Source organism: Pelophylax lessonae (assembly GCF_965119305.1).
Source record: "Pelophylax lessonae genome assembly, chromosome: 8".
Classification (NCBI taxonomy): Eukaryota; Metazoa; Chordata; class Amphibia; order Anura; family Ranidae; genus Pelophylax; species Pelophylax lessonae.
The window spans coordinates 103,899,436-103,923,069 of record NC_138775.1 but is presented as its reverse complement, the minus strand read 5'-3'; the positions used below and the strand labels follow the sequence as shown (position 1 = coordinate 103,923,069).

General features: G+C 42.5%; 1 protein-coding gene across 4 annotated transcripts in view; it reads left to right on the top strand.

Moving 5' to 3' along the window:
• The window catches only part of MICALL1 (MICAL like 1), a 211,254-nt gene that overhangs the window by 57,739 nt on the left and 129,881 nt on the right, over positions 1–23,634 (top strand). For all 4 annotated transcript variants that reach the window (XM_082265216.1, XM_082265215.1, XM_082265214.1 and 1 more), the window contains exon 3: positions 21,260–21,401. In XM_082265216.1, coding sequence (XP_082121342.1) covers positions 21,260–21,401 — 142 coding nt within the window. The remainder of the gene's footprint in view (positions 1–21,259; positions 21,402–23,634) is intronic.

Sequence of the window (23,634 nt, the reverse complement as noted above, 5' to 3'; positions counted from 1 at the left end):
TCATCGATGCCAATATTCCCTCCCAGTCTAAATCCTGGAGAGCAGCCCTCATCCTTGGAAAATTTGCTATCTTAAAGTTAAGTGTTTTTGTATTTCCTGTATGCATTTTTTGCTTACAGCTAACATTAAATGAAATAATGTTATGGTTACTGCTACCCAGATGTTCTTTTATATGAACATTGTTATTAAGCTTTGCATGGTTTGAGATTGCCAGGTCCAACAGAGCATCATTTCTAGTGGGGGCCTCAATAAACTGCACCATTAAATTGTCTTGTAATAGGTTTATAAATGTGTGCCCTTTAACTGTTCCAGCAGTGCCATTACTCCAGTCAATGTCTGGGTAGTTAAAATCCCCCATTATTAACACTGTCCTAGCCCTTGCAGCCCTTTCTATCTGTCCCAGGAGATGAGTCTCCACCTCCTCATTAATACTGGGAGGTCTATAACAAACTCCAATGATAATCTTTGTTTTACGCACACCCATGTACATTTCAACCCATACTGCTTCAGATTCAGCACAACCTATGGTGTGTGTGTGTGTGTGTGTGTGTGTGTGTGTGTGTGTGTGTGTGTGTGTGTGTGTGTGTGTGTGTGTTTGATGTTAATTGTACATTGTATACCCCCTCATGTTGTGGTCTTTAAGGTGCACATCTAATAGTTTTTTGATGCTATCAATGCTCCCTGCTGACACTACTGCTTGTGGAAGAGAATTCCACATCCTTACTGCTCTGACAGTAAAGAACCCCTTTCGTATTTTAAGGTTAAATCGTTTTTCCTCAAGTTTTAGTGAGTGGCCACGTGTATTATTGTATTCACTTACTCTGAAAAGTTTGTTCCTTATGCTAGGGTCATCACCAGTACAGTATTTGTACATTGATATCATATCCCCCCCTCAAGCGTCTCTTCGCCAGAGAGAATTAAGTTCAATGTCCATTCCCCTAATTATTTTTGTTGCCCTTCTCTGGACTCTCTCCAGCTCCAGCACATCCTTCCTGAGGATCGGTGCCCAGAACTGGGCGGAATACTCCAGATGTGGCTGGACCAGAGTCTTGTAGAGTGGGAGAATAATCTCTTTATTTCTGGAGTGAATCCCCTTTTTTATACATGCCAGTATTTTGTTGGCTTTGCTTGCAGTGGCTTGGCATTGCGCTCAATCACATCCCCATTACATAGTTAGTCAGGTTGAAAAAAATACACAAGTCTATCTAAGTAAACAAAAAAAAAAAATCATACAATCCTACATAAACAATCCTATACCCACAGTTGATCCAGAGGAAGGCAAAAAAAACCCCAGCAAAGCATGATCCATTTTGCTGCAGCAGGGGAAAAAAAAAAATCTTTCCTGATCCCCTGACAGGCAGTCGGATATTCCCTGGATCAACTTTACCTAAATTTTTTTTTTTTTTATAAATGTTATTATTCAGTTATATTATGTACATTTAGAAAAGAGCCTAGTCCTTCTTTTTTAAAGCAATCTACTGAGCTCGCCAGAACTGGCTCTTAAGGGAGTCTAGTCCAAATTTTTACAGCTTACTGTGAAGAATACTGCACACACGAGCAGCGCTAGTAGATAAATAAGAAAACGATAATAATGTTCATCAAAGTCCCAAAGGAATGGTGGTTAAGCAGATAAGTTCAGGATTATGGATGCTTCACCCAGGTGCTTGGCACAGCAGAGAAGTGACACAGACCATCCACCACACACTGACTCTTACCGACAGGTGAAGATTGGATCCTGAAGACGTCGTAGTGATGAAACGCGTCGGGAGGAGCTTGCCAGCGTCATCACGTCACACCCGGAAGTCAACCATCTTTTTAGTGGAAACCTAGGAACATTCCCTAATGATTTTTTTTTTTTTTTTTTACGCTTTCTGCTTACTGTGCCTTTGTGGATGGTGAGTGTAGGCCTTTGCTTTCACAATAAAGGTGTTTTAAACTTATTACACTATGGGCGCATTCTCTTTGGTATTTCCCTCATGCATGAGGTTAGTTGCTCATCTGGATATTTCAGGTGGCTCGTTCCTGCCTATCTTCTTATGTGGAGTACTGTTACCAAGGGATTGGTGCTGTCTTGGCTGACTGAATTGCGGATGTCCCCAGGCTTTTTTCCAGGGATGCGTGGTTTAGTGGTCCCTTAACCACTTACTGCTAATACAATCTTCACCTGTCGGTAAGAGTCAGTGTGTGGTGGATGGTCTGTGTCACTTCTCTGCTGTGCCAAGCACCTGGGTGAAGCATCCGTAATCCTGAACGTATCTACTTAACCCCCATTCCTTTGGGACTTTGAACATTATTATCGTTTTCTTAATCTACTAGCGCTGCTCGTGTGTGCATTATCTCTACAAATCTTCCAGTATTTGAGCTAACAGCTGGTGTCCAATAGGGGGCGCAGCTTTCTTTGTGTGCAATAGTTTACTTACTGTGAAGAAACCTTTCCATATTAAATCTCTTTTCCTCCAGACATAAAGAGTACCCCCTTGTTCTCTGTAATGACCTTTTAAAGTGAGTAACAACACCAAGTTCCCTATATGGACCACTTGTGTATTTATACATGTTGATCATATCCCCCCCCCTTAATCACCTCTTCTTAAGAGAGAATACATTCAGTTCCTCTTTACATTATTAGCTTGGTTGCTCTTCTCTGCACTTTTGTCCAGTTCCCCAATATCCTTTTTGTGAATTGGTGCCCAAAACTGAACTGCATATTCTAGATGAGGTCTTACTAATGATTTGTACAGGGGCAAAATATCACCCTCTCTGGAGTCTTTACCTCTGTTAATACAAGAAAGGACTTTGCTCTGGAAACCGCTGCTTGGCATTGCATGCTCATATTAAGTTTATAATCTATCAAAACACCCAGATCCTTCTCCACTATTGATTCCCCCAGTTGTCATGTCTTTCATGATTCCATGTTGTCTGTTGCCTAAAATATTTTTCTTTATCGTACATCACAGGACACAGAGCCGGTTATAATCCTAAATATTTGGGTTATGCGCCAGCTATAGGTGAAAGGACGCTGGCAGATCAATCAAACAGGAAGTCCTCCCCTATCTAACCCTTCCTATATAGGAAGTATCTCCGTTTTTTTGCCAGTGTCTGTAAGGTGATGGTCACTGATATGCTACATGTGCTGTTGGAGCATACTTGGAGGTTCTGAACGGTTCTGCTGAGAATCATGGACTTCAATCCAATCCATTGTAAAAAAGCTGTCAGCTAAAATAGATGGTACACGAGCCTCTTTGGATAAGAGAAGAATCCTTGAGGTTTACCTGAAATGCAGCCTTTTGGCGCTGGACCCTGCGTAATGGAACCCTGTGCAGGGTGCTATACAGGTACAGGGGAGTGGACCCCAGATTAAGGGGGACTGAGTCCTTGAAGGTCTTTTATTATGGAATCCGTCGTGATGAGTGAAGGTTGGGTCTCCTGTTAAGACTCAGAGTCCTGCAGCAGGAATAGTAAGTCTGCATTTGCAGTATCTCTCTTTGAAAGAAAAAAAGAGATTTGACTCTCTGGTCTTTCTCCCGGTGGCCACTGGGGGCAATGTGCTGTTTGGCCTTGCCAGGTCATGCTCATTGTGCTTCTCAGGAGTATTGGGCTGCAGGTTCTCCTCCAGCCACTAGAGGGCATGGGATGGCTCGGTATGGCCTACTCTTGTTAGTATAGGTAGGAAGTAGATGGGCAGCCATTTTTTGTTTGGAATACCATGTGGGCTGAAGGATCGGCAAGGCTTCTTCGGATGCAACAGCAACCTATTGCTAGATAATGAAGTGTGAATACTACCTATGGGAGAGCTGCGTGGCCAGACAGGACATGATTTTATACTGCGTTAGTGCATAAATGTATACTTACTGCTTAATCCAGGGGGCTTGTACAACTAGTTGTCGATACACTCCTGTGCACTTAAAGGAGTTGTCTCTCCAGAATAGCGTGCATTTGATCTGCGGAAGCTTTTTTTTAGGCTGCACTGAAGCAGCATAAAAGCTGCATTGGTTGCATATATGCTTGGCTGAGCCTGCAAAACTAGTATGGGGTCAAGTGCAGTTGGGCAGGTGCAGCATAATATGTCATTATAACATGCTTGCCTGTATAATGGCATTGTACTGTGTACATGCGCATTTTGCATGGAACTGTGTACCTGCATGCGTGTTTGCGTATAAACTGCGCTCATGCCGGTTTGCTTTGAACTGCGCTCATGCTTTTTTGCATAAGAAATGCATACATGCTAATTTGCATAAGCACTGCGTCCATGCTTGCTTGCATAGGAACCACATAAAAGCTGCATATTTACATGCGTAGCAAGAATACATACTTCTATACCATAATAACAGCATACCTGGGTACCTTAATATCTGTGTACTTACCTACATGGTTACATAGTGGTAGACCAACATGGGGTTGGGCCTGCATTCTTGGAGAACTGCATGTTAGGTTGTTGGCAAATATAGTTGCTAAATTTTTCACCTGTTTTAAAAATTGAATGGCTCAAGAAGAGAGAGGCAGCCGAGGGAGGCAGGTGTACCACCCTTAGGTCCAGTGCTCTGGTGATGTTCACATCTCCCGATGAACCAGTGATATCACATGTATCTGAGCCACTGTGGTGTTTGGCATTACAGGGATTTTTGACGCATTAGAATGTCATTAGGAAAAATAGGGAGACTTTGGCCTGCCACATGTTTTCTCTGGCCTGTTTGGTCCTTAGGCCAGTATTCACCATAGCATTGATGTCCCTGACTGTCCCAAGTGGGCTATGCTTTTGCGCCAGGATCTGGAGGGGGAACAGCTTCCACCTGCCTTTGCAGAACTGGCGGACTATTTGGTCCAGGGGTTGCAGTTCGTCTGTAATGCCTCTCTGGATGCGGCTCACTTAGTCTCTGGGCTGTCCGTGAGAGCAATGATCCTTCAGTGCATGATATGGCTAATATACTGATCTGCGGACCAGACTTTCCAGAAGGCCTTATGTGATCTTCCCTTTGTGGGCAATCGCCTGTTTGGAGCCTCCCTGGAAGGACCTCCTCCGGAGGTTCAATAAGGACCTGGCCTGGTATACCGAGAGTGGGTCTTTCCAGACCTCTTCTGCCTGCCTGAAGGGGCGCCATCACCCATATTTGGGGTGGGGGAGGACGTCTTCGCTTCCTTCCGGACCCGTGGACCTCCCTGATTCAAGAGTCCACGAGCTGATTCGGTCCAGCTACAAGATCGAGTTTTCAGTCTTCTCCAGAGAGGTTCTTTTCTTCCAACCTGCGTTTTATCCCCAGACTGCCTGCAAGGTCTCTTGACACTACAAAGGGTGGTTGTTCCTGTCTCCGAATCGTAACGTTTGCTTCATGGGTTGTATTCAAATATGTTTGCAGGTCCCAGGAAGGAAAGTGAGCTGTGTCCAATCTTGGACCTCAAGCTCTGAACCACTTTGTGCAGGTACAGATTTTAGTAAGGCTTTTGACACTGTCCCACATAGAAGACTTATCAATAAACTGCAGTCATTGAGCATGGACTCCCATATTGTTGAGTGGATTAGGCAGTGGCTGAGTGACAGACAACAAAGGGTTGTAGTCAATGGAGAACATTCAGAACAAGGTCATGTTACCAGTGGGGTACCTCAGGGATCTGTACTGGGACCAATTTTGTTTAATATCTTCATAAGTGATATTGCAAAAGGCCTCGATGGTAAGGTTTGTCTTTTTGCTGATGACACAAAGATATGTAACAGGGTTGATGTTCCTGGAGGGAAACGCCAAATGGAAAAGGATTTAGGAAAACTAGAAGAATGGTCAGAACTCTGGCAACTGAAATTTAATGTGGATAAGTGCAAGATAATGCACCTGGGGCGTAAAAACCCAAGGGCAGAATATAGAATATTTGACACAGTTCTGACCTCAGTATCTGAGGAAAGGGATTTAGGAATAATTATTTCAGAAGACTTAAAGGTGGGAAGACAATGTAATAGAGCAGCACGAAATGCCAGCAGAATGCTTGGATGTATAGGGAGAGGTATAAGCAGTAGAAAGAGAGAAGTGCTTATGCCGCTGTACAGAACACTGGTGAGACCTCACTTGGAGTATTGTGCGCAGTACTGGAGGCCATATCTCCAGAAGGATATAGATACTCTAGAGAGAGTCCAGAGAAGAGCTACTAAACTAGTACATGGATTGCAGGAAAACACTTACCAGGAAAGGTTAAAGGACCTTAACATGTATAGCTTGGAAGAAAGAAGAGACAGAGGGGATATGATAGAAACTTTTAAATACATAAAGGAAATCAACTCGGTAAAGGAGGAGAGCATATTTAAAAGAAGAAAAACTACCACAAGAGGACACAGTTTTAAATTAGAGGGGCAAAGGTTTAAAAGTAATATGAGGAAGTATTACTTTACTGAGAGAGTAGTGGATGCATGGAATAACCTTCCTGCAGAAGTGGTAGCTGCAAATACAGTGAAGGAGTTTAGGCATGCATGGGATAGGCATAAGGCTATCCTTCATACAAGATAGGGCCAGGGGCTATTCATAGGATTCAGATATATTGGGCAGACTAGATGGGCCAAATGGTTCTTATCTGCCGACACATTCTATGTTTCTATGTTACAGATGTTTTGAATGGGGTCCATTTGTACGGTAGTGGTATCCCTATATCAGGGGAATCTTCTGGCCTCTATTGATATTAAGGATGCTTACCTCCATATTCTTATATATGTCGGTCATTCGTGCTTCCTCCACTTGCCGTGGGCAAGGAGCATTATCAAGAGGTCTCATCTCAGCCCCTCGGGTTTTCACAAGTGTAGGCCCAGGTATTGCCATTGTTGCGCCAGCGGATGATTGCGGTACTGGAGTACGTGGATGATCTTCTGCGAGCAGAATCTCTGACTGCTCTGACGGACAACCGGAAGATTACTGTGCGGACTCTGCAGGAGTTCAGTTGGAAATTAATTTTCCAGGTAATGGCTCTGGTTCCGTCCACTTAGTTGGACTATCTGGGTCTGTTCTGGACTCAGCCTCAGCCAGGGTCTTCCTCTCATGGGACGAGTTCCAAAATCTGTCTACATGAGATCTCTGCAAGAGAGACAAGAATCGACAGTCTCTAGACAATCTGATCCTGTTGAGCCGGGGTATGTGGTGGTCCCTGGTTCAGTGGCTTCACTCTCCGGCGCTTCGATAGAGTACATTTTCCTTCCCCTTCACTGGACAGTGGTCACCACGGATGTCAGCCTGTTTGAATGGTGTGACGTTTTTTGGCACGGATTGTGCTCAGGGGGTCTGGACTCCAGACTACCGATCGATATACTGGAAATTTCCTCTGGAGGTGTCTTCATCAGTTGTGTCACCGGTACGGAACTCCCGAGTTGGTCCTGTTGGGCTCTCGTCTCAACTGGAAGGTGCTTGGGTTTGTGGCATGGTCTCGGGATCCTCTGGCCGACATCACAGATGCACTGGTGGCTCTTTTGGGGCCGGTATTGTCTGATATACGTCTTTCCTCTTCTTCTTCTAGATTTTCTTCCAAGACACCTGCGTAGGCTTGAGACAGAAGGGATTACAGCCATCCTCTTGTCTCCAGACTGGCCTCGCCGGTCTTGGTACGCAGATCTGATACGGTTGGTCGTCGATGCTCTTTGGAGACTTCCTCTTAGAGGACATCTATTGGCTCAAGGGCCAATCTTCCATCTTGCTTTACAGTTGCTGGCTTTAACGGCTTGGCTGTCTGAAAGCTAGAGGGTTGTCTGAATTGGTGATTCCCACGCTGCTACAAGCTAGTAAAGTTACTTCTAGTAATAGAAGACAAGCTTAAAGAAGAGGATTTACTTCTAGGTTGATTTATCATCGCATTTGAAGAGCGTACTTTGGGATGTGAATCTCTTAGGGGTCACACACGCTCCTTTTCGGTGACTCAGAGTTTGGCTTCCTCTTACAAGGTGTCATCCTTTGGCTACGCTTCTGTGGTTCACACCTTTTTCCGGACTGGGGGGGGGGGAGGATTTCGCCACTTGGCTCCTTCCGTGTGGTCTCAATTGTCCTCGTGGGATCCCAACTTGGTGCTGTCGGTTCTTCAGTAACCGCTGTTGTAACGTGTTTGCGGTATTCCTCTGCTTACAATGTCCCAGAAGGTAGCCTTATTTGTGGCTTTTTCTTCTGCACGGAGAGTGTCGGAGCTGGCAGCTTGTCGTTCACCTTATTTGGTGGTTCACGGAGATAAAGTGGTGCTTTGTCCCTGTCAGTCGTTCCTTCCTAAGGTCATCTCTGGTTTCCATTTAAATAAAGACATTGTGTTGCCTTCCTTGTGTCCTAAGCCTAAACACCCTAAATAGATTGCCTTACATTCTTTGGATGTGGTTCGGGCAATCAGAGTGTATTTGGCAGTGACTGAGTCGTTCCGTGAATCGGATTCCCGGTTTGTCCTTACAAATGGGTCTTGTTAGGGGCAAGCCGCGTCTGCTGCCACCATTTTCAGATGGATCAGGCAGACGGTGGTGCAGGCCTATTCCATCAAGGGTCAGGATCCTCTTTTCCCTGTTAAGGTGCATTCTACGTGAACGCTTAGTGCCTCTTGGGCCTTCTGTCATCAGGCGTCAGTGGTGCAGGTTTGCAAGATGGCCACCTGGTCGTCCATGCACACCTTCACAAAATTTTTAAGGTGGATATGTTGGCATCTGCGGATGCTTCCTTTGGCCGCAAGGTTCTGTGGACTGCTGTTGGAGAGGATTAGTCCTCTTTTGAGGGTGTACTTTTTTGTCAGGTGAGCTCCAGTTGTTCCTGGTTGAGCCCCTGTGTTACCTGGTTGGTTATGTTAGCCTTTGGGAAGTATGTTTATTGCTGTCTTCTTCCCACCCCTCACGTTGACACTGCTTTGGGACGTCCCAAGGGTCAAGAAGATATGAAGCTGTGTCTGTCAATGACCGAAAGAGAACTGGATTTTTGTGTTATGGTAAAATCTTTTTCTCAGATGTTCATTGACGGACAAAGCAACGCCCCTCTAAGTTTGAGTTTGGTTATATGTTCTTCTGATACTGTTGCAAAACTGAAGACCTATAGTAGGAAGTGGGAGTATACCCCCTGGGACTGCCCTATAGGCATAGTCAAACTTTTTTCCGCCTAGTGTCCTACTCCTGTAAGGGGCAGCATAACCAAGGGTCAAGACGATATGGAGCTGTCAGTCAATGAACATCAGAGAAAAGGATTTTACGGTAAGACAAAAATCCAGTTTTTTCCAGCGTTGGTATTTTTAATGCTTTTTCTGATGGTATTGAAGGCATAACAGATAGTTTATTTAAAATTTAATTTTACTATTACAGACATATCTTCCATTTTTCCTCTTGCTTTCACTTCTTTTTCTCTCCTCAACATTTTGTTCTTATCTTTCCTGTCATGGGGTAAAGTGAATGTATCTAGTTCTAAGCAGAAGCACACAAAATACATAGTGACCTATTTTATTAGGTTAAAGCAGATGGCTTATGTGGGTTTATTTATGGAGTTTTGGTAATGAATAAACACTTAACCCTACCCTTTTTGGTAGGATCATGATACAAGCTTGCCTCAAACCAAAGTGGCATTGGCTCAGCATTTCCACTGTCATTTCATGTTTTTGCTGACTTTCGGGGTCCCTTGAGTTTGTTACAATTGTTTTACCATGCATTTCACAGTGTTGATATAAAGGCCCATTGTAATTCCTATTAGACGACTAGTATTCCAAAACAAGCTGTTGTTTTGAACAAAGTCCAGAATGCCATGATTTCAGTAACTCTGGATAGTGTTATTAAATATGTTTCTTCTAACGGATCTACTGCCAGACTCAGCTGGCAGTAGAAATGTTACAGCGGGACTGAGAAAAACAAAAACTGCCTTCTTAATGCTGACGGACTTCATTATTGATGTCAATTTTTATTTGCCCAGTGGTAAAAGCATAGTCCACCTTCTCCATATTGCAGGAAAAAAAAGTGAATTTATTATTTTTTTTCATAGGAGTGTATGCAAAGCATTGCAACCACAATAAGTGGATCTTGGGTGAAATGCACATGCTCTTGCAGACTCTTTCTGCAGCCGCTGGTCCGTACCAGAGTACAGACCTTCTGTTACAGGGCTGCAGGAAGTGTCTGTGGACTACAAGTACAGTGATTTGGGTTTAACATGGTAAGAAAGGAAGATTAAGGCTTGGCCATACATGTTCAATTTTCTTGTACAATTTTGAATTTTCCGTTTTATATTTACCAAAAACCATATAATATGAGGTCAAGATGAAACAACACTTTCAATTGTATCCAATTAGGCAGGCCCTTGTAATACATAGAAGGTAAATCTAAAGAAAATTTTTATAATGTATGGGCAGTTTAAGTCTTTAAAATGTGACCCTACCTCTACGACATGTGTTCTGGGCACTTGTCCTAAATTTCGGTACTACTCCGTACAGCGTTCAGCCCTGTTGAGTCACAGCTTGCCAATATACATTGGTAGGCTGCAGGCAGTGGGGCTTGAGCATTGCACTCATGCTTCCTGAGTGTACTGAAATGCTAGGATGCATTCACAGCGGCTAGACACCCTTCTGGGCAGTTGGCCTTGCATGTTAGGTAATTTTAAGTCCCACATTTCTAATTTTACTAATAAATAATGACAGTGACTCAAGGGCACCTTGCATTTGGTTGTGGTGAATGGATACAGTGTATATGGCCCAAATAAAAAAATCACACACTCCATTCTGATGGGTCTTTGGCATCAGACCAGATTTGTTCACGTGTGTGATTGTGCGCACTCTATATTAAAAGTTTGTCTGTAAACCGATTTCAAGGGAATGACTTTTAAATACGTTGTAGTTTAGTGTACTTCTGTGAAGCACTGTCTTGCATGATCAGATTTATTTCCTTTAGTTACGCAAACACACTTTCCATTCTTAACTGCAATTAACTAATGTGCAACGTTTGGTCATAAGCATTTAAAAGTCACTTCTAATAGGATGGGCGGTCGTACCTAGTAATACTTGCTCATACCTTGTGCTCATTAAGATGTGGATGACCTCTATGCATTTTATTTGCCATAATTACTTTTCAAAAAAAAAATCTAACTGCACTTTCCTGTTTTCCAAGTTTGAATAACAAAGGCATTACTTGTATAAGATTGTTGCTCATTACATCCATTTACTTTCATATTACTATTTGGTCTAAAATCTGTCTAATATCTGTCTTGATCTGTGAAAAGATTAAAAATGTGTTTTTATTTTTGTTATGTAAAAAGCATTAAAGGTTACATCTTGAGAAACCCAATCTCTTTGACCACAAATGGGCAAATATCTAGCTAAGAATGATGGGCAGGGAGATATTCCCCATGGAGGGCCAGTTTCCAGTTTGATCTTTGCCTGAAGGCCCACACCACAGTATTTTGAATCCTGCAGTAAAGTTTATCAGTGTTAATTTTGACGTCAAATTTCAATTTAGTTTTAGTCATAGTCTTTTGACTAATGCCATTTTAGTTTTGTATTTTAGTCTACTAAAATCTAAAAAGTTAAATTGTAACGTAGTCACAATATGCTTAAATTGTAACGTACAACATATAATGTACAATATGATTAAATTGTAACGTACCTGACCGGGTGATGCCTGCAGCTAACCAGCTGCTCGGTTGTTATTACAAGCAGCGGGAGGGGACGCCTTTTGTGGCTCACTCGGGCTCTTCTGTCCCACTAGGAGACCACCGCTACTAGCTGGAAGGTCGGATACCTGAGAAAAGCCGGAATCGGCTTTGATCGGGTCACCGCTGTGGTAACCTGGAGGCAATGACATGACATCACTTCCTGTTTACCGGCATTTTAACTGCGCCATTTTTTCAAAATCAAAAGTATTCAAAAAAACTGATTTTGCAGTATTGAATGCTTTCAAGTGCAAATTAGGGATCCCTCCATTAGGAGTACCTGTCACTTCCCTATTGCGGTCACAAGGATGTTTACATTACTTGTGACCGCAATAAAAGTGATAACATTTTTTTTAAAGTAACAGTATAAAAATGTAATTAATTCAATTAAATATATGTGCACTGCGCTCCTGGATGGATGAATAAACAAATAAACTGTCTGTGTCATTGAAGATTTTGTGTAATATGTTCTTTTATAGTTTGTTTGGTTTATACTATAAAGATGTATGGCTATAACTAAGCTTGTTTGGTTTAGATATTACTACTCCCCCGATCCCAAAAATTATACTTTATAGTGGATTAGTATTGTAATACAGCTTCTATTTGCCATTTACTGACCATCTGACTTGAATTTAATGGTCTAGTACAGGAGTTCCCAAACTGTGGGTCGCGAGCTGCGTTTGAGTGGGTTGCGCTGACCTGGATTTTACTTAGAGTGGGCCCGCTTAAATTGTGCTGTGCGAGCCTGCGCAAATTACTGTCATTGTTTGGAGCCCGAAGCAGAGCTGCCCCTTAAGCTGCAAATCGGGAGCCCCATCAGCGCTGCGCTGTAGATCAATCCACCGGTCCGTGCAGATAGTGACAGCTGGGCCAGCATCGGCGGCGCACTGTGCTACAAGGAGTAGGCAGGGCCTTGAGCTCCACTGATGCTCTGACCCCGCCCCTTACCGTGCATGATGTGTTCTGTATGGGAGGTGGCGCCTCGAGGTAGGAGTCGGACTGCGGGCCGCCAACCCGCATACATGTGAACCAGGCCTAAAGCAGTAGTAAAGTAATTTACAAATAAAAACACTGGTCCCCCTACAGGTTTAACCACTTCCGGACCGGAAGGATTTGCCCCCTTAATGATCAGGTCATTTTTGCGATTCGGCACTGTTACTTTTTATTGACAATTGCGCGGTCATGCAATGCTGTACCTAAATAAAATTGATGTTGTCCTTATTTTCCCACAAATAGAGCTTTCTTTTGGTGGTATTTGGTCATAATAAATTGAAAAGTAGGACATTTATATTTTTAATTTAACATCCTTCCTCCCTTTTAAAATATGCATTATTATTATTTGCATTTATATAGTCCCAACAAATTCTGTAGCGCTTTACAATATTCAATTACAAGCAAGTGGGTCACGAAAAATAACTGTATTCAGAAGTGGGTCTCAGCCCAAAAAAGTTTGGGAAGCCCTGGTCTAGTATATTTAAGATGTATTAGCGGACAATCTTATAAAATTTCTATCAAAGACTGTCAAAAATTGCTGAGTTTAAATTTCACCCAGCAGCTGTGGGGTTAATGGAACAGACGGAGGATTCTATGCAACTTGTAAGCACTTTGTGTAGAGTCAGGGGATTAAGCCCATTAGGGTTACAGCAAGGGGGAGGAGGAAATTTATAGCTTCATTGCCGTGCAGTCAACCCCTGTGATGAAACGCGTCAGACGTGGCTACACGACTGCTGGATCTGACTCTGAGACAGTGGCCCAGGAAGTGCAAGTGAGAGGATGGTGAGATCCCAGCACTGAAGCACCCAGCATGCCAATGATTTTAACATGAAGGCATATTTGATACAATTGTGATGTAAGTGCAATAATTTTTAATAAAGCCAGGTACCATAAGGTTTTTTACACTATTGGAGGCTCTGTCTCGACTTTTGTTCCTACATGTGGAGATTGAAGGTATAATCTGGATGTAGTTTGGCGAACATTAGCTGCTCCTGAACATTAAAAGCAAGATTAGCCAGACTGAGCTATATTCCTAGGGAGTGGAACCGTCACAGATCACTTTGGTGGAGGATTTATGGTGTACATCTTTGGTTATTTAGAAACACTCGTTCTATCACATTTGATCAGACTTGATTTTGACATTTTTTTTTTAATTTTTTCTATTTAATTTTTTATGGGCACTTATTTGAGTTTTATTTCTTCACTAAATTTGGATATGATTTGTTTATATTTGTGCGCTGCTGTGAAATGTCTATTGCATTGTATTGTGTTTCATCTATATTGTTTGGTCTAAATTAAAATAATAATTTAAAAAAATAAATAAATTTAAATTTAAATTGCCCCCACCCCCCGAGATAGTGTGCAAAGGCGAAAGCATGCGTCGGTCCCACACATGTGAGGTAATGCCACAAATGTCCTCTCTTGGTCAGTGATTCAAGCACTAGACCTCCTCTGTACATCTAGAACTGTAACCTGTGAAGGCTTTTATAGTTTCCCCAAAAACTGTGTTTGAAAACCCACTGCGCAAATTGCGTGTGACATAAAAATTGCAAAACCCAAAAATTCTTTATGGCCCATCATATATTGTTCGGGGGTTCAAACTAATTTTCTAGCAAAAAAACCCCCAAAAACATATTTACATATAGAAACACAAAGTGCCAGAAAATGCCCAGTCTTCAAGTGGTTAAGCATTTCTCTAGAATTTCTAAGCTCATTATATACTCCTGGAGTAAAAATCTAACAATATGTTATTATTTCTGTTATTAAGGCTTGAACATGCACTACAGACACAGATTTAGCAGTTGTAATATATAACCAGTATTCATTTTGACGTCAAATTTCCATTTAGTTTTAGTCATAGTCTTTTGACTTAAATACCATTTTAAATTCAGTCATATTTTAGTCATCTGAATTGTTTGTCGTATTTTAGTCACCGAAAATATTTTCTTTGATGAAATTAACACTGTTGTTTATATCATCTAGTCTGTAGTGTATTGGGTTTACCAGACAAATTCTTATTTTGAAAAAAGATGGCTTTTGCAGTAATGCATGCATTTGGATCTGCATGTACTGTACGTGGGAGCAGATTTTCTTTTTTTTTTTTCTAACACTTAAAGGCAGTGTTAAAGTGATTGTAAATGATCATCTTGTAAAACATCTGATTCAGTTTAAAATAGAAATAAAAGGTAAAACATTTTTGTATAGATATGAAAAAAATTATAAATACCTTTCCCCCCCCCCCTTTTTTTTTTTTTAAATGATTACATTCCCTCTGTTCTCAGCTGCACAAGAGCTGGGGGATGAGAAACAGCGGTACACTGAGCTTGCCAGTGAATGGCTGTGCAGTGGGGAGCGTGTCAGGGCAAGTCTGATCATTGGAGGAGAGGAGACCATGCTGTGCTGTCCTGTTTTGTGTAGTAATTTTATAATAGGAAAGCAGAGGGACTGGCAGGAAAACCAGGGAAGCGACACAAAGAGAACAGGATACTTTCTGATACAAATACATGGTACAGCAGGCACATATCAGGAATATGAAGTATTGGGGTAACAAACGCTTTAAGTCCATTTCAAAGCTGACTTAGGCAAGCCGTACATGGAGCAAAGTTGCAGGAAAGAAATTCGCTCTATTCCTCCATCAACACAGACAGTGTTGTTATGGGAATCCCTTCTGCCAGGCCATTGTCTTCTCCCGGCGGGGGGAGCGTAGGGGAAGGTAATAATTGCTAGCGGCTGTATCAGATGCTAGCGAGATTAATCTCCGGTAAAACCTGGAATGCTGATTGTGTACCCAAGGCGATCGATCAACTTGGTACATTCAGCCTGCTCATACACAGTTCCAATGTCAGACTCCAAACTGCTGAGTTTCGAGCCGTGCATGGCCTACGTTATACAATTTTCTGATTTCATTTCCTTTAGATTTATCTTCAACTATGTAGTGCAAGGGCATACCTGATGACCTACAAATTGAAAGTGTTTAGGTTTGACCTCATAATATATGTTTTTTTTGTAAAGCTAAAGGAAAATTGTATAATGTATGGCCAGCCTAACAATAGGTTTTGATAATTCAAAAGAATATGTGCATCTACAGACCAGGCATAGAACAACTAATCTGTGACACGGTGAACAACGACATGTAACTCAAAGTGCATTAACACAACACACAAAAATGGCAAAGTGTGAAAATTCTGTCCCATATCCCTTATTTTAAAATCAAAGTAATATAAGATGTAATTTGAATGGCAAATAAACAGAACCTAGAAATTATAGGACTTTATAGGCCCCCAAGGATCACAATATTTGTAAAAAGATTTAAAACTTGTGTTAGATATTACCGGTAAAATCAGTTAAAACAATTCTTCAGTGATAGTTGGATCTATAGAAGCTTAAGCCCCGGTTCACACTTGTGCGAGTGCGGGGTTCGCATGTAATGTCGGAGCGCACTGCTCCTTCATTACATGCGATCGGCTGTGCGGTGCGAGTTTAGCCATACACTTTGTATGGCTAAATTCGCACCGCACCCGCAGCAAACACGCACAGGGACCCTTTTTGGCAGCCGCATCAGGATCGGATCGCACAGCGGTTCACACTTGTGCGATCCGATCCTATGCGAACTGCAAGATCGCACTGCGATATGCGATCAAACTGGGGGTGTCGTTAAGATTACATTGACACTCCCAGCGTATCGCATATGGCAGTGTGAACTGCCGGGGGTGCGTGTGCGATGCGGGATTCGCAGCCTTCCCGCACTCGCATAAGTGTGAACCGGGGCTAAGCCCCGTACACACGTACTGATCGTCGGCCGAACGATCGGCCGTCTTTTGTCCAGGGCTGTCGTGTCTGTTGAAAACTGCAAAAGACTGCACACGAATTTTGTCGGCCAACAACAGCCGACTGCAGAAGTGATGTCATGTGATGGTTAACTTTCCTTGTCTTTTTTCTTTTCTGAGCATGCCCAGTCTTGCAAATCTGCTGTCTGTCGGCCGAAATCTGTACTGACTGGCGAACATTCGGCCGTTCTGGTGTTGGCCAACAAAAATTTTAATGCCTGCACGACAGATTCTGTTCAGCCAAAAATGCGCTGTCGGCTGTCGGAAGCATCATACTAACTAGCCTACAATCGGCCGATCGGTCGTCGGCCGAATATTTACGGCCGACAATAGGTACGTGTGTACGGGGCTTTAGTCTCTCTCTTGTTGTTACCGTTCTAGTTTGCTGGATGATTATTTTGATGCTATCCATATTACTATATTTAGATTCCTTCATGTTTGCTTGTCGTTATTCAGCAGAATAGTCCTTTTTTCTTTGTTTTGGCAAATTTTTTGCTTAGCTGAGCATGTGGTATTACCGTATTATATCACTGTGTCCCTGACTTTTTTTTTTTTTTTTACATATTCTTTTTTTATACTAGTTGATCTACCCATATGAGGCTTAAAATAAAAGATATGTCCTACTACTTACCTGCTCTGTGCAATGGTTTTGCACAGAGCAGCTCCTATCTTCTCAAATATAAACTTTATTCCGGAATTTCAATAATACATACATCAACATTCTGAGTGAAATGTACATCTCTAATTTAATAGGTAATCTAGCATTCATCTTAAATTTTATACATCCTATATTCCTTCTCTTTTTTTCCCCTTCCCCCCCCCCCCCCCTTTCCATACCTTTCCCTCCCTTTCCCTCCCTCCATCAACACAAAAAAAAAAAAAAGGACAAATTGCATGCTTATCCACGGCCAGTAATCGAAGATGTTCATCATCTCTTCAAGGCTACTTTTATCCTATTGTAAGTTGCTTCCCTTCTTCAGAGATTATAAACTGATTCCATGCATCCCATACTTTCTTATGCTTTTCCTGTCTATTCTGAGAAGTTGCAATTAACTCTTCCATTCTCCTTATTTCCTCTACTCTATTTATCCATTCCATTATTAGAGGGGGTTGTGTTCTTTTCCAATTACTCGGGGTGCATGCCTTGGCTGCATTCACCAGATGTGGGACAATCGAGTTTTCATGTCTCCTTATCGGGATGTCTGATAGATGCAGCAAGAAGAAAGCCGGCTTCTCCTCTATTCTGTATTCGGTAAATTTCTGGATTATATCTTTTACTCAGCAGCTCCTATCTTCTTCTGGGGTTCCACACTGGTGCTCCTGGCTTCTCCCATTCTGCAAGTGCCCCAAAGAAACTTAGAAAGCTGCTTTCTATGGGGACAATTATGTGGGCTCGCTTCCATGCCCCGCTGCCTGTGCCTATAGACAGACAGTGGGGCTCAGACCTGCTCTGCTCCCTCATCCTAAGATTTGATTAACAGCAGCAGGAACCAATGAATCCTGTTGCTATCGTCAATCTGTCCAAAGAGGAGAGAGAGAGAGCTGGGAGAGGCACTGCTCTAGTGCACAGAGCTGGATTGAGATTGGACTTAGCTAAGTATATGGGGGGGTTATCTTTTGCATCAGAAGGTTGTTTACCTTAATGCATTGAATACATGAAGGTAAAAAACTTTAAAACTTCACTCAAACAGGGAAGTTCCGCTCTTCCACCCCCTCCTTTTTCGGCCATATTTGAAAAGTTTTTTTGGGGGTGGACGCCTGCAAAAACGCCTGAACAAATGCCACCCCCCCCCCCCCAAAAAAAAAAAAAAAAATGCAAAACAACCACATGAGCTCATCTGAAGTGGGACTGCAGTCTTAGGGTGCTGCACTCTGCTGGGCAGACCTGTGATATGCTCTGAAAATAATATGATCAAGAATGCTAACCCTTAAGTGATTCAGTATTGCACGTCTCATTCTTCATCACACTTCCTTCCTAGTGTTTCCTGCATTCACAAACAAAGTTTAGGTGTCTTAAAAGCTTAGTAATGTAATTTATCTCTCAGTTTAAAAGGAAAAACCTATACGACAAGCCTGTGATAACCCTAGTGGTTTAAAATGAAAATCTATATTTATCTCATAGAATTGATTCTTAAGCACTTTTCTATGAGTTGTAATCTGCTGTGAAAGATATGAAACCTGAACTCCAACTTGAAGGACTCAATTTTGTCTAGCCAGTCCTGAGATTTACACAGCCCTGCCAGATAGCAGAGTCAGGCTGGTAAACTGAATTTTCTCTGCAGTTAAAGGCACTCCTATTGCGTAAAGGAAAAAATCAGCAGAAGTGTGGGAGAAGCACCCCCCGGAATTCAGGAAAGGGGAAAGGGGTGGGCTGTGGAATGTCGTCATGTTTCCTGTTCAAACCTAACGATGAATACAACAGGAAAAAGTTTTGAGAGGTTCAATTACCCTGCTTACTGGACAATGGAAAAGTGGTGATCTCATCCCTCTGCTCTCTCCTCCTGTCAGCGGGTTCCTTGTTTTCCATTGTGTACTGCAGCACACCTGGTTGGCTCCTAGTGCGGCCAATCCCTCTCACATGACATACTGGACATGTTTTATTATAGTGCTAGAAAGAAAACTGTTTCACCCAACCAAAAGCAATCAGATTATTAAAAAAGAGTAGCGCACACATGCAAAAGAAATTACTACCAAATTTGAAGACAATCCATAAATAAAAATGGGGATTTGGTCCCACCATATGGCCATATAGTGCTCAAGCCCACCACTACGTCAAAGTACCCCATTATCAGTGGGTCCTACACTATCCATGAAAAAGAGATGAATCCAGCCTTTCTAATCCTTGGAGACAACACTCCTTGCTGGGAAAGATGTGCAAATGCACTACAGGGGACTCCTCCTATATCCACTTGATAGTGGACACTAATGGAGTACAGGTGTGTGTGGGGGGTGGGATGGGTTGCTCAACCTCGGTAGTCTGGTCAGACCGAATACATAATAAACAAGCAAAAAATTTGGGGGAGCATACCCATGTATTTCTAGAGCTGGTGCAGCTATGAACCAAAAGACATGTATATTAAAAAAAGAGTAGCGCACACATGCAAATGAAATTACTACCAAATTTGAAGACAATCCATAAATAAAAATGGGGATTTGGTCCCACCATATGGCCATATCGTGCTCAAGCCCACCACTGCGTCAAAGTACCCCATTGTCAGTGGGTCCTACACTATCCATGAAAAAGAGATGAATCCAGCCTTTCTAACCCTTGGAGATAATACTCCTTGCTGGGAAAGATGTGCAAATGCTTGTTGTGCGCTACTCTTTTTTAATATACATGTCTTTTGGTTCATAGCTGCACCAGCTTTAGAAATACATGGGTATGCTCCCCCAAATTTTTTGCTTGTTTAAAAGCAATCAGATTGCCTTTCATTTTTTCAGTACAGTCATTGAGTGGTCTTCCTTTTATAAATCCTAATAAATGAGGCTGCTTTTTGCTGGTGCACTTTACTTGATGTTTAGAACTTTTACTAACCAGCATATGTGCCCTAATCTTCTGCTCCTTGGGTGCAACCTGCACATATTTCTTCATTGAGACAACCATTCACTATGGTAAGCACAGGCATGAACAGTCATGAATGCTTTGTTTACTGTTGGATACTCCCACTAGTGTGTTGTGAATGTCTCCATTCACACCTAAGCATATCCTTTTCAGGTGGGTTTTTTTGGGGCTTTTTTCAGGCGTGTTTAAGGCTCCGTTCACATGTCAGCGTATGATCGCGGGCAGAACCGCCGCGATCCGGAGATTTATTTCAAATCGCGGGACGCCTAGCGTTGCCCGTTGATTTGCAATAGCCCCCCAAACGCCGAGCGATGTTGCCGCTATTTACGCCCGCCGAATCGCGGCAACATCGCGCGAACAAAATCACGGGACGCAATACGCTCCAAAAAAGTACAAGAGCTTCTTTGGAGCGTATTGCGTCCCGCGATTTTGTTTGCGCGATGTTGCCGCGATTCGGCGGGCGTAAATCGCGGCAACATCGCTCGGCGTTTGGGGGGCTATTGCAAATCAACGGGCAACGCTAGGCGTCCCGCGATTTGCAATAAATCTCCGGATCGCGGGCGGAACTGCGGCGGTTCTGCCCGCGATCATTCGCTGACATGTGAACGGAGCCTTAGGCTTTTTTCAGGCATTTTTTGCAGATGTTTGGAGGCAGGCATTGACATCTAACAAAAACGCTTGTAATCTGCCAAAAAAAGAAGCTCATGTACTTTTTTGAGCTTCAGGTATTTTTCTTCTGGAGACAAAATGCTCAGATGTGAACAGGGGCCATTGAAATGAATGGGATTTTGCTTGTTGGGCGTTTGAGACTTCAGAGATGAGCGTTTTACAAGCTGAAATGCGCTCAAGTGTGAACAGGGCCTTAAGGGTTTTTTTTAAGTCGTCAACAAAATGCAGTATCAGTAATTGATACATTCATCAATCTAGATATATTTGTTATATATATTACTTACATACAAACAAATCTGTTCTTGGCCTGTGAAATAAAATTGAACATGCAACATATTTAAACCACAATCATTAGGACTTTATTTATAAAAGTTCAACGCTGTGTTTTGGTTTTCACTTACAACTTCCTTTTTCTACATTGCTGTTTTTGTGGTCTTTTCCTCACAAGTTTGTGAAAAGGAGACGTCCTTGGCTATCTGAAACTCTATTTTAGCATTACAACATTTGTGAAAGCAGACTTGTTTTGTATGGGATACTGCATACGATTCCCCATTACTTTCTAAAGTGTTTTCCTTTCCATCTACTTTTTGCCCTTTCTTTCCATTTAGGCTTTTGATGTGGCAGAACGTGAGCTGGGAATACCAGCATTGCTTGACCCAGATGACATGGTATCCATGAAAGTGCCAGACCGTCTTAGCATTATGACCTATGTATCTCAGTATTACAACCTTTTCCGTAATAGCAACCCAGGTCAGTAATTAAAGTATCACAAAACATTTTTCTTTTTAGATTTTGACAGAGTGGTGAGGGGTTAGAACCTAGGATTGTCCCCTCATCCATTTAAACACGAACACGTATTAATTACACAGGTTCGGAGGCCAACTTAATGCAGATAAGGCACTAAGTGAGTTTAATTACCACCTTAATCAGCCACATAACCTGTGTAATTAATATTGTTCGGTTTAGGCCTAGGTTCACACTGAGGCCTGTTTAAAATTGTGTGAGTTCAAACCGGCAATTTTCAGTCCGACTTCGGGGCAATTTCTCAGACATCTGTGCGGGTTTCTGCACAGATGTCTATTGAAATCGCTTGACCCCCCCTGAAGTCGCCAAAAGTAGTGCAGAAACTTCTTTTGGAAATCGATGGGGCGCCACAAAGTCTGCTTCGCACCGTTTTGGACGGTGCCATTGCTGGCTATTGGTTCGTATTTGACGTGCGATTTGACATGTCAAATCACATGTCAAAATGGACCAATGTGAACGTGGGCTAAAGGGAAGAGATGGCAAACTGTATTAGAACCACTGTCATGTTTTTATTGTTGTCCTTGTCTCCTTTAGCAAGATTCACTCTCTAAGCTAAGGGCTAGTTTCAATGGGGATACTTGTTTCCATTAAAGCTGTTGAAGGCTCAATCCACATATGTCCAGCTGCAGTTTCCTTGCATTTTTTAAAAGGAGTCTGGTGCCGTTTTGCAGTTTTGTTTACCTGTTCAGGGTAAGTTTTGTTTACCTGTTCATCCTGCGATCCAGGTTTGAAATTTTACTTGAAATCGCACCTGAACCGGACTGGAAAACACACACGACTCTGGCAACGGACCATGGATGGCAGATATGTGATTCAGCTCCATAGAGAAGGCTTGTCATGTGACTTGGATGCAGTTCAAAACGCATCCAATTTGCATATATGTGACCCGAGCCTAAGAGGAAATTTTCCTCTCATTGGAAAGATATCCTCTCACTTACTGTTGAGTCTACATGGCATAAATCTTGGGACCATTTATGCATTCCATACTGCACTGGCATTTGGCACAATGAAATTTGTTCATACCTGGACATTATCACTTTGGACACCAATATGTGTGTGCACTGATATTCTTGTGTACTTGGAGACACTTTGAGAGGCAGAGATTTACCTGAACAACATGGAAGAGATGAAAGATCACCAGGGTGTAATACCTTTTTCTTTTTGTACATAACGGGACACAGATCCATAAATAATAACATTTGGGTTATATAGCCACCCACAGGTGAAAGACACTGGCAACTAATCAGAAAGGATGTCCCCCCTATATAACTCCTCCCACACAGGAAGTACCTCCGTTTTTTCGCCAGTGTCTAAAGGTGATGGTCACGGTGGAGAGTCTCTCCACATTTTCTTCAAAAGAAGAAAGAATATTGTGCTATATACCCCAATCAAAGATCACTGTTTCTAAGGGTATAGCCATCAGATCCATCTAAAAAAGTCAGTGGACTAAAAAGATGGTACCTGAGCCCCGGGAAGCAGATATGAGGTTTTGCCTGTAATGTCCTTTTTAGGGGTTGGACCCTGGGATCCGGAGCCTTGGTAAAACCAAACCCGTGCTCCGTGCAGGGTGCTCTACAGGTCAGAGGCCGCGGCCCTTCTAAAAACAAGGGGACCCAGCCCTAAAGGTTGCCAAGACAAAGCTCACTGTAATGGGTGAAGATTGGATTTCTGTTTCAAACAGAATCCTGCATCAGGACTGGTAAGTCCAATTTAAAATATTTACACATACAGCAAATGTAAATCTTTTTATGCACTGTTCCCTTCAAAAGATGACCGAGTGCCATGTGAGTCTCCACATGAGCCCATGGATGTTAAGCTATGCAAAAAACATCTTGTTAAAAGCTCTGACCTTTCCTCAGGAAGTAAATGTGCTAATTGTATCAGTTGTGATTTTATGAGCTTGTGCAGTTGTGGGATTGATGCAAAGTTTGTTTAAACATTATTTCTTTGCTTATTGCATGACACACTGTTTTAGCCCTGGGCTGATCACCTGAAAGGTAGCAGCTGTGACAAACAAGCCTAAGCTGCTCTTACCCCATGTTGCTGTTTTTGCCTTGGCTCATAAGCACCCGCGTGTTCGTCTCCTCCCTATGTTGTGGCGAAGTCCCATTCGCGCGCACACAAATCTTCACCCTTTAAAACAGGCGAACGGCGTGTTTGAATGCAGTTGGTGTGCACA